Below are 12157 nucleotides of genomic sequence, written 5' to 3' on the forward strand. Positions count from 1 at the left end.
TTCTATCTCACTCCACAAACTTCACATTCCTCCTGCCTTCCCTTACTGGATAAATGGTATCATGCCTTAAAAAGAAAGAAAGGAAGAAAGGAAGGAAGGGAGGGAGGGAGGGAGGAAGAAAAGAGGGAGGGAAGGAAGGGAAGGAGGGAGGAAAGAAGGAAGGAAGGAAGGAAGGAAGGAAAGGAGGAGGGAGGAAGGGAGGAAAGAAGGAAGGGAAGGAAGGGAAGAAGGGAGGGAGGAAGAAGTGCCTAAGGACCCTTGCTGGGTGGACTTCCTTCTTTAGCCAGCCCGAGTCCAGGAACATAAGTACAGAGCATCTTGGGTGTCTGGTTTATTGAGAAGAGAGACCTGTTCACCTTCCTAGAAATAAGCCTCCCTGAACCAGCCATGAGAGCTCTGCGTAGGAGGATTTTCGAGCTTTCCGTTCTCCTTTCTTAAACCATTTTGATGGGAACTTTTTATTTACGTCGTGTTACCTTCTTAAGTGGAGTAATGTGAATATGGTGTGTTTTCCTCCTTCCGAGTTTCGGAGGCATCTTTTGGTCGCCATTCTGTGAGGACGGTTTGTCGAGCGTTATGAGCAGTACGCTCCCGGGACGCTCGGCCGCACCCCCAAGGCGCTCGCGGGGGGCGGGTGCTCCCGCCCTCCCTGGGGTTACTGTTAGGATAACTGGTCGTTACGAGGGCAGGGATTTCCAAGGAGAGCGGAAAACGCCACATCCATGCGCAGGCTCGAGGGAGGAACCTGTGGCTGCTCGCACCTTCGATTAGGTTCTGCGTGCCTCCCGGCGCCCTTTTCCCGTGCCTCCAGAGACCTTTTCTTTTCGGCTGTGTGCCCGTCCCTCACACCTCCTACTTGAGGTGTTTCTCTTTTCTTCCCCTCACCTCAATTTATTTTTTGTCATTTCCCAAAAGTTTGAAAGCCAGACTTCCCAGCTTATTGGAATGGTATGTGAAGTAAGACTATGCCAGCTTGGAGTGGAAGAACGTCTGAGTGACTCTCCAGTGAATTCGGTGTCTGTTTTCCTGTCTATTACATCCCACTTCCAGGTCTTAGACTGTTTTGTGAAAAACTGAAGATTTAAAATAATTCTCTGAAAAAAGTGCTTTTAAGCACCTTCCTAACAAGGACCTAGTGGCTTATTCCTGTTTATATTCTCTCATGGTACATAGTAGATGGTCAATAAACATTAATGTGTTAATAGTATTTCATATCCTAACATTTCAGTCTGTGCTCTCATTCACAGACTCGAAGACAGTTCCCTGGACAGAAAACTTCTGCAGAGGCGTGTGCTTACTATGAACGTTACATTGAAGAGCTAAAGAAACAAGGATTTCAGCTTAGAGAAAATTTTACACCCAAAGCAATCCAATTAGCATCTGAGGAGTTACAGGCAGTAAGATGGATTCATATGTTTGTTCTTGTGACCAAAGTAGTTTTGTGTCATTGACTTAGTATTTTTAATAGAAGTTCTTCCTTTATTACAAATTAAAAACGGGTAGGAAAGAAGAGTAGGAGTTATAAGAAAGGAAGGGTGAACTTCATCCACAGAAACGCTGAAACTGAGCTGGGAGTGAATTCTAGGAGAAGCCACGAAAAGCTCATTGCTTATTTCAGCAACAAACCCTTACGCTTTTAAAAGATTGAATGATAATCTAGACAGATGTCAGGGATCCTTAACCCTGCATACATGTATTTAATGCCACTGGCAGAAAAAGGGCAAGAGGAAAGATAAGAAGGGAAAGAAAGCAAGGGGGAGAGAATTAGAGAAGAATAAATGGAGATAAGGAGGAGAAAGGAGAAAGACCTCGAGTCTCAGCAGTTGTTGAGTTGGCTGGAGTGACTCTTCCCTAAGCTGTAATTATTTCTAATACCATGATTCGTCTCCTCCTGTTGCTTTTAAATGAGCTCCCTCATGCTAACTTTTCATGGGTGTTTCTTTGCTGTTTTGTTGCGACAGTTGCTTTTGGAGGAGGTAATAAATTCAAGTACTCTGAGCCAAGAAGTGAGTGATTTGGTGGAGATGATCTGGACAGAAGCTCTTGGCCATCTGGAGAACACACTTCTTAAGCCAGTGAACAGAATTAGTCTTAATGACGTAAGTCCAGTGAGCCACTGAAACATAACCTCTAACAAGACAAGCCTGCTTTCCTGGTATTAGCTTAACTATTAACACATATTTTAGTTCTGGTCAACTATCCTTGATTTTGCTAGTATTCTTGATCTCATTCTTGACCTTTTTGTCTTACCGTGGAGAAAAGTGAACCTGGAATGCACTCAGGGTAAGATAAACTTCCAGGAAAACTGGACGTTCCTATTTGTAAAATGCTCAGACACAAGAACTGATGAAAGTAGGTTTTTTGCTGCTGGTTCATCAGGAGGCCTGTTTCTCTAGGTCAGGAGGTTTGAGGAGACCTGAGGGACATGGATGGTTTTGGTCATCCATTAGATGCCCAAACTTTAAGGCAAGTAGGCCTCTAACCCCATAGAAAATGCTCTTATCTTCTTAACCATGTATAATTTCAATTGAAAGAGCAAATGAAAGAAAATATCCCCCATGGTGCATTTTGAGCATTGTCTCATTAAAATAATACAGACAGTTTCCTCTATGGCATTAAACTAATTTATTTCAGGGAGAAACAGGGTTCCTGGGGTAAAGTCCCTAAAATACATGTGTAATTAGAAACTTGTTCAAAGAGTTTTGTTTTCAGTTTGATTCTGACGTCTTTCTAAATTTCTTATGTGAAAAGCAAGTCTCCTGCAGAAGAATTAGTATTCTTCTCTCTGTAAGTATATATATGTAGGTATAGAAGAATTTGGTTCTTTCTTCTAGTTAAGCTGAGCCCAGTAGTGAAAATATCCCCATGGATCAGCTTCACAATTGAGATGCATCCTCAATAAAGATCTGCAGTTGTTTTATGGCAGTTGTCCAGTAGAAAACTGATTATTGCAACATGTATAACAATTATTTAAATGTTTTTATATGTGCTCCTTTATGTTTTCTCTGATTATCAAGATTTAATGTTAACAATTATATTTGACCTTATATTTAAAGGTAAGCAAAGCAGAGGGTATTCTCCTTCTAGCAAAGGTTGCTCTGAAAAATGGGGAAACAGCAGAGCAATTGCAAAAGACGATGGCTCAGTTCTACAGATTAATACCTCACAAAGGTGTAATAACTGAAGAAGTTAGCCTAAGACTATTATCTAAGAAAGAGGATCTCTGCCAGGTAAACCTCTGAAATGTGTAATTCAATTTAATACTGTTTTAGGAGTCTTAAAAAATCTGATGAATAAGATAATACTGAATTACAAAAGATGTGTCTTCGATTGTGCACAAAAATATAGAATGCTTTGGGTCCTTGAGGAAGTTTTCTAAACCATATTTCCAAACATGACATGTTGGTGTAGTAGTACAAATGCAGTAATTTGTTTAGAATTGCTACACTGTAAAATAATGTTCCAGATAACGAGATGACTTATGATTCTTTCTGCCAAAGAAACAGAAAACCGCAACTGACTGACTTGAACAATGAGGACATGTGTTCTCCTATAATAGGAAATTCAGGTGCAGGGTGACTGCTGGTCTGGTTCAGGCAGAGACTCAGTATCACCATCAAGATCCCAGCTTCTTGCTGTCCCCCTATTTTTCCATTAAAGAAAGAGTGTCAGTCTGAGCCTGTCTCCCACCTCATGATCTTCATATGGCTGCAGTGGTTCATAGCATCATATCTTGTCATATTCCTTCTTGTATCTCCTGGAGGAAGCCCCCAACAGACTCTTACTTCTTTGTTTAGGATTGACACATGTGCCCATTCCTAAGCCAGTCACTGGCAAAGAAATGGAATTACTCTGACTGGCTCAGAACTGCACCATCTTTCCCTGGATGGTGTGGAGAACAGAATCAGGGCTCAGCAGAGATGAGGGTGGAAAGGGATGCTGGGTTAGGCAGCCACAGTGTCCACCACTGCCTCTGAAGAGGCTGACATTACTCTCTGCATCTGAGTTGCCTCATTGGTGTCTGAAATGATTGGGTCAAGATCACTGTCCTTAACCTAGACTTCAAAGGAGTTTGCAGATGTAAACTTTTGGGTATTGGAGAAAATCATAGCTTTTGATGAATTCCCAAAGGTGTCTGTAATCCAAAAGAAGTGAAGAATCAATAAAGGAGATGTACCAGTAAATAAAATGATAAAAGTCCCTTCCAAATGAAAAATTCAATGATTGTTTAACTATCCAGTGGTTCTAGCTTCACCATTTTTCTAACACCCAACATAACCAACTTCAGTCACTGGTCTTGTGACTGAGAGGGTGTATGTGGTACCCATTCAGATACTTTTGTTTGTTTGTTTTAAATTTTAAACTTTTTATTTTGAAATTCTTAAACATTTAAAAGGACAGTTAGAAAAATAATACAAGCCCCATACAGAGAACTCCAACAAACCCCTCTCCCCACAAGATACACAGATCAATCAATTTCAACATTTTGTCACATTTGCCATATCATTCTATCCATCAATCTATCCATCCATCTTTCTATCATTTCATTTTATGCATTAGCCTTTTAGATCCTGTAGAAAGTAAAAAGTGGAGTTAATGAACGAAAAATACATTACTATGGACATTTATATTTACCTCTTTATTACCTTAACTGGAGATCTTTATTTCTTTGTGCAGCTTCAATCTATTGTCTATTGTCCTGAACTCTCTTTAGTATCTCTTGTAGGGCTGATCCACTGGTGACAGATGCCCTCAGCATTTGTTTATCTGGTAATGTCTAATCTCTCCCTCAGTTTTGAAAGGCGGTTTTGCTGGTTATAGAAATCTTGTAAAGTGTTTTCAGCACTTTACATATGTCTGTCCACTGCCACCTTTCCTCTATGGTTGCTGAGAAATTGACACTTAATCTTATTGTAGCTCCCTTATATGTGACATGTTTCTTCTCTCCTGCAGCTTTCAAAATTCTCTCTTTCCTTATCTTTGGCATTTGACAGTTTGAGTATAATACGCCATGGCAGGGATCAATTTGAGTTTATCCTGTTCAGAATTCATTGAGCATCTTGGATGTATATATTCCTATCTTTCATTAGATTTGGGAAGTTTTCAGTCATTATTTCTTTGCTCCTTACTCACTTTCCTCTCCTTTTGCAACTTCCACAATGTGAATACTGGTATGCTTGATATAGCAATATCAGCAGATTCCTCAGTCTCTGTTCACTTTTCTTTATTCTTTACTTTTTCTGTTCCTCAGAAAGAATGATTTCAGTTGTTTTATCTTTTATCTTCACTGATTCTTTCTTCTGCCAGCTCTTATCTGTTGAACCCCTCTAGGGAATTTTTAATTTCTGTTACTGTGGTCTTCAGCTCTGTTTGGTTCCTTTTCATAATTTCCATCTCTAATGATATTCTCTTTGTGTCCATCTATCTTTTCCCTGATTTTCTTTAGTTCTTTGTCTGTGTTTTTGTTTGTTTTTTGTTTGTTTATTTGTTTTTGTTTTGTTTTGTTTTGTTGTTGTTCTTTGGACATATTTAGGACCATTTTTTAAAAGTCTTAATCTGGTATGTCCCAAATCTGGCCCTCCTTATTGATTCTTTCTAATGCTTTAATCTTCTTTGCCTAGGCCATCACTTCTTGTTTCTTCATATTTCTTCATATGTTTTGTCGTCTTTTGCTGAAACCTGGATATTTTGATATTTTGGTGTGTTATTGTTAGGATTTTGACTCTGAAGCACCTGTTCCTTAAGCTTGTATCCAGTTGGTGTTATGACAAAGCTTTTCTTGAATGCCAAGAGCCAACAACAAAAAAAGACAATGAGGAGGAGGAGGAGGAAGGGGGGAGAGGCAGGGGAGGAAGAGGAAGTAGAACACACTTTTTGAAGATTCACCTGTGCAGTTGTTCTCCTTCAGGGTACATCCATACAATGAGTTTGGAGAATAGTTTGGGCCAAAGTATAGGGACCTCCCTGATCCTTTCTGCACATGTGTCTTGTTTTGGGCATGCATGTGTGGCCCTAGGAATCCCCCTTGTTTACATGGATACAAATGTCCCCCTTTCCATAGGAAACAGTTTCCTCCGGGTCCCAGGCACTGCACTACAGCAATCCCTTGCCTTGAGCAGCACAACTTGCCTACTCTCCCACAGCATTCTGTAAGAGAGCTCTATGAACTGTCTTCTATATTCAGGGCAAATTCTGGGCCAGCGAGTCTCTCAGGCCACCACCAGACAGATTGGGCCAGGATACATGCTCCCAGATTGTGCATGAGGGTTTTCCTGCTCCCTTCAGAACTGGGGCCAGGGATCCACATTGAGAGCGCTGGCTGGCTCTGCACCAAGCCCCTGAGGGGATGGGGGAAGGGCCAGCCAGGGCACTAGGAAATTCTGTCACTTTTAAGTGGTCTTTTTCTTGATTCAGCCCTGTTACTGCATTCCTTTAACTGTTTTCTGGAGCTTTAAGAATGATGTTTCTGCCAATTCTTGCTGCTTATGCAAAGCTTCTGTGTTTCCTTTTTAGTGAACTGGGTTCATGTCCTTTGCCTGTTTTTCTTTTGGATTTTGATATTTATCTTCATGATTTTTCAGAGTTTTTTATAAGATAGGGAACTTAGTCTGTGGTATGAGTTGTGAATATTTTCCCCAGTTTGCTGTTTGACTTTTTTCTTTGCTTATGATGAGTTTTTGTTGTTGTTACTGTAGCTGGTTGCCCTCATTTGTTTCTACCATGAAGAAGTCTTTTATTTTTATGTAGTAGAATGCATTGATCTTTGATTTTAAGGCTAGTGGATTTTGAGTTAGAGTTGGAAAGGCCCTCCCCACTCCATAGCCATAACGGTGAATAGAGCTTTCACCCTTGGAAACAGAATGGCCAGTGCCCTCCTTCAGTGTCTCTTCAGTCTCAGTTGTGTTTAAAGCAACAAATCCACGGAATAAGTGTAATTAAGTCCATCCAGAAGCTGTGGTCCCCTTCCAAGCTCCATTACTATGAATATACTATGGTATGCTTGCATTCCCTTTCAGGAAAAGGATTTTTGTCTTTTTCATCTTTGAATCTTTCAAACCTAATAGAATGCCTGGCATACAGAACATGCAGAATAAATTTTTGTTAAGCAAAATTGAGCTTGAAGTTTGATGATCTGAGTTCCAGATTCATCTCTTTCCCTTCCTAACTGTGGGGTCTTGAGCAACTGATATAACCTTCAAAGCCTCACATTCCTCATCTGTACAATGAGGGTAAAAGGCCTACCTCACAGTGTCATAGTGAGGATGAAATGAAATAATGTATTTGAACTCACTTTATCAGTATTGATGTGCTATATTCATGTATATTATTATTATTATTACATATTGTGGTATAACTGAGGCAACTGTTAACTTTAATGTGCAGGAAAATATTGACCCAAAGCTTTATTTTTCCAAACTTTTGAGAAAGTGTTAATGTAATATTAATTTTGATATGTGATGATTCTAACATCTATGTATCATTTCCATTTACAGCTAATAAGAGACATGGTTAATGTCTGTGAAACTAATTTGTCCAAACCCAACCCACCGTCTCTTGCCAAATACCGAGCTTTGAGATGCAAAATTGAGCTCATTGAACAGAACACTGAAGAATTTTTCAGTGTTAGAGATCAGGTATTGCAGAATAATCACAGGTAAGCAAGAAGGAAATATTTTAGGGTCTGTTTTAGGTACTGCCATTTAAGATTCTGTTACAGAACTGGTTCACCACAATTAACTAGATAAATTTTATTCTTCAGTAGCAAGATTAATTATGTTGTGATGGCAGATTACTCTCTTCTGTGTTTATAACAGGGCCTGGGGCAGTATTCTATGCTTGAAAATACCTCCTATTATTCTACTCTGACTTCAAGCTTATCCTAGTTTACTGAGAATTACATTCTTTTGTACTGAAGGGTATTACATAGGAAAATCCACTTAAATTAAGATTAAAAATGCAAAAATGCTTCTAAAAGAAAATATGAAAATGTGAACTTACAAAATGTGCCATGAAAATGTCAGCTCCATCTGTTTCCTCATGTGCTTATCCACATTTTTGTGCTCATTTGCTTTTATAATACCTGGCAGCAAGGATAACAACAGCATAGATGGGTCAGCTGCTCAGATGAGCCCTTGGTGGGTGTTAGGACTTCTCTGTAGAGTCACCTTGGCCCAGAGTCTGGACTCACCTTCACGATTTAGAAATTAATTCTATTGATTATTCTAGAGGGTGCGTCTGACTTTTGTTGATTTAATCATTCATTCTACTCCCGAAGTCTTTCTCCTGGGCATTTCCAGCTTCTCAGGTTTAACCTTTATCAGCTTCACACTCCTTGGAACCAACAGTGGTTTACTGGAGCCAGCTTGTACCAGCTCCCAAGAAACAATTGTCAAATTTCTGGGAATTTTGAAAACTGTTTGTTAAACCGTTGAAATCCACTGTGATGGGAGTAATTACACCACGGAAATCAACAAATGCTACAAATCAGTATTGTGTGTGGTTTTGTTGTTGTCATGGCTATCACTATTTCCAAAGCTGGTCTTCTAGCACCTCACTAGAGCCACACCCACCCACTCCTCCTCGTGGACAGATTCACATCTGTCTAAAATTGTGCTCTGCCTTTGTTGGTTAGTCATCCTCAAAACCCAGTCTCACAGTCCTTTTCCAGATGTTGCTCTTATATATTATCAAATTATTTTGACTTCTTTTTACCCTCCCCCCAGTTATCTGCTGAGATCTAATATTAATTAAGAGACTAGTAACAATGAAGGTAGATCTCCGAAAGAGAATAACTGGATTTCTCCAGGGAGTTGGAGGGAAGGAAGAGCTGTATTTTCAAGCTCTGAGGAGGGGAGCTATAGTTCAGCAACTATCTAATGTAACTTAAGCAAGCCCTTGGAGATCCCACCCACTACCCAAGTACTAAATAGTCATACCAGAAAAGTGGGTTTCTCCCTGGGGAGAGATTGTGTGGTATGAAAAATTAGATTTTCCCCACTTCATTACACTAGTGGTTTTTCTCACATTACTTGTTTGAATTCTTTGCTGGAAGTTTAGGAAATACATAAAAATATGAAGATGAAAATTAAAAATCATCCCAGATCTCACCATCTAGGAATAACCCAGAATTAACATAACCACTATTACTATTTTGGTGTAGAACATATCTCAAATTTTTTATTCCTCTCCCCTCCGAATTGCGTTCTGGTAAACCAACTCTGAAATAAAAGCCCTGATTTGTAACATTTGCTGATTTCTGTGGTGTAAATGCTCCAACCATAGCTAATTTCAAGCTGCCCACGTGGTATCAATGAATGTGGACTTGGGACGTGCATGATTGGCTTTTGTATAACCTTTCTTTACTCCAAAACTCTCTCCCAGTGGCAAACCTCCTTTTCCACCCAGTCTTTCCCATGCGTCCCTGATTTAGTTATTGCATGGTCATCCACTCAGTACTATTGCTGATTCTCCCCTCAGCCCCCATCCCTACATCACCAAGTCTCTCAGTTCTGCATCCAAAATGTCTTTAATCATTGACTTCTTTCAGTTTACACCACTGCTGTCTTTAATCTAGACTTTGGTTATCTCCTCAGCACTATTGAAACAACATCTTTTTTTTTTTTTTTTTTTTTTTTTATATTTTTTGCCATTTATTGGAGAAGTTGTGGGTTTACAGAACAATCATGCATAAAATACAGGAGTCTCATAAACCATCCTATTATTAACACCTTGCATTGGTGTGGAACATTTGTTACAATTGATGAAAGCACATTTTTATAATTGTACTGTTCTAGTTTGCTAATGCTGCAGAATGCAAAACACCAGAGATGGATTGCCTTTTATAAAAAGGGGGTTTATTTGGCTACACAGTTATGGTCTTAAGGCTATAAAGTGTCCAAGGTAACACATCAGTAATCGGGTACCTTCACTGGAGGATGGCCAGTGGCGTCCGGAAAACCTCTGTTAGCAGGGAAGGCACGTGGCTGGCATCTGCTCCAAAGTTCTGGTTTCAAAATGGCTTTCTCCCAGGACGTTCCTCTCTAGCAAGCTTGCTCCTCTTCAAAAGGTCACTTGCAGCTGCACTGAGTTCCTTCTCTTTGAGTCAGCTCATTTATATGGCTCCACTGATCAAGGCCCACCCTGAATGGGTGGGGCCATGCCTCCATGGGATTATCTCATCAAAGTCATCACCCACAGCTGGGTGGGGCACATTCCAAGCAAATCTAATCAGCACCAAAACTTCTGCCCCACAAGACTACATCAAAGATAATGGCATTTGGGGAACTCAATACATTCAAACTGGCACATGTACTATTAATAGAGTATTAATAGAGTCTGGTTTAACTCAGGGTTCACTGTGTACTGCAGTTCAGGGTTCACTGTGTACTGCAGTTCCATGGATTTTTTTTTTTTTAATTTTTATTCTGCTACCATATATACAACCTAACATTTCCCCCTTTTAACCATATTCAGTTATATATTTCAGTGCTGTTCATTACATTCACAATGTTGAGCTACCATCAGCACCATCCAATAGCAAACCATGTCCATTGTTACAGCTAGGAACCCTGTACACTTTAAGGCTTAACGTCAGTTCCCTATCCCTACCCCATCCCCTGGTAACCTATTGTATTAGTTAGTGTTCTCTAGGGAGAAAGAACCAACGAGAAATATCTGTAAATATGAGATTTTATAAAAGTGTCTCGTGCAACTGTGGAGATGCACAAGTCCAGATTCCGTAGGGCAGGATACACAAGTCCAAATTCCAGAGAGCAGGCAGTTGAACTGGCACCTCCAATGAAGGTGTTCGATGAATTCCCCAGGAGACTCTGGCTAGCTGAAGAAGTGAAGGTTCTCTCTCTTCTCCCTTAAGTCTTTAACTGATTGGATTAAATCCAGCTGATTGAATTCTCTCATTGCAGAAGACATGCTCTTCGTTGATGTAATCAGCCACAGATACAGTCAATTGACTGATGATTTAATAAACCAGCCTTGTGGTTTATCAGCCATCCAGAAATGCCCTTGCAGTAATAGTTAAGCCAGTGCTTGCTTGACCAGACACCTGGGCACTATCACCCGGCCAAGTTGACACATAAACCTAACCATCACCCCTGTATTCTAGATTCTGACTCTATGAAACATCCATTTCTGACATTCTTTTCCACGCTTGCCTCATCCAATTCATTTCCCCATGGTAGCCAGTAAGATCTTAAGATTAAAATTGTGTCATGCGGTATTCCAATAAATGTCCTGTCCAAAAAGGGGCCTTCCTTGACTATCCTCTCTGAACCTTGTTGTTTTACCTAGCAGCACTTAAAATAAGATGTTTGTTAACTTCTTAATTTTTGTCTCTCTCATTAGAATGTAAGTTCCATGAGGCCAAAGACTGTGTTATCTTATTTCTAATGCCTGGCAGAATACCTCACACAGTATGTTTGTTAAATGAATGCGTGAATGAACGAATGAACCTATTCAATGTTTTCCCATTTCCTATTTCTTATATGTTATATTTTAGACAAAATTGGGATCATACTAAGCATAAAGTTTTGTAACTTACTTTTTTTTAAATTCAGTTTTATTAATGAGATATATTCACATACCGTACAATCATCCATGGTGTACAATCAGCTGTTCACAGTACCATCATTTAGTTGTGCATTCATCACCCCAATCTATTTTTGAACATTTTCCTTATACCAGAAAGAATCAGAATAAGAATAAAAAATAAAAATAAGAAAGAACACCCAAATCATCCCCCCATCCCACCCTATTTTTCATTTAGTTTTTGTCCCCATTTATCTACTCATCCATCCATATGCTGGATAAAGGGAGTGTGATCCACAAGGTTTTCACAATCATGCTGTCATTGTAAGCTACATTGTTATACAATCATCTTCAAGAGTCAAGGCTACTGAGTTGGAGTCTGATAGCTTCAGGTATTTACTTCTAGCTATTCCAGTACATTAAAACCCAAAAAGTGTTATCTATATAGTGTATAAAAATGTCCACCAGAGTGACCTCTTGACTCCATTTGAAATCTCTCAGCCATTGAAGCTTTATTTTGTTTCATTTCTCATCCCCCTTTTGGTCAAGAAGGTGTTCTCAATCCCACAATGCCAGGTCCAGATTTATCCCTGGGAGTCATATCCTGCATTGC

General features: G+C 39.7%; 1 protein-coding gene across 2 annotated transcripts in view; it reads left to right on the forward strand.

Moving 5' to 3' along the window:
- The window catches only part of LOC119506677 (protein mono-ADP-ribosyltransferase PARP4-like), an 84411-nt gene that overhangs the window by 30752 nt on the left and 41502 nt on the right, over positions 1-12157 (forward strand). For both annotated transcript variants that reach the window (XM_037799683.1, XM_037799685.1), the window contains exons 7-10: positions 1248-1397; positions 1962-2099; positions 3057-3230; positions 7494-7654. In XM_037799683.1, coding sequence (XP_037655611.1) covers positions 1248-1397; positions 1962-2099; positions 3057-3230; positions 7494-7654 — 623 coding nt within the window. The remainder of the gene's footprint in view (positions 1-1247; positions 1398-1961; positions 2100-3056; positions 3231-7493; positions 7655-12157) is intronic.

This window comes from Choloepus didactylus, chromosome 12, assembly GCF_015220235.1.
Source record: "Choloepus didactylus isolate mChoDid1 chromosome 12, mChoDid1.pri, whole genome shotgun sequence".
Taxonomy (NCBI): Eukaryota; Metazoa; Chordata; class Mammalia; order Pilosa; family Megalonychidae; genus Choloepus; species Choloepus didactylus.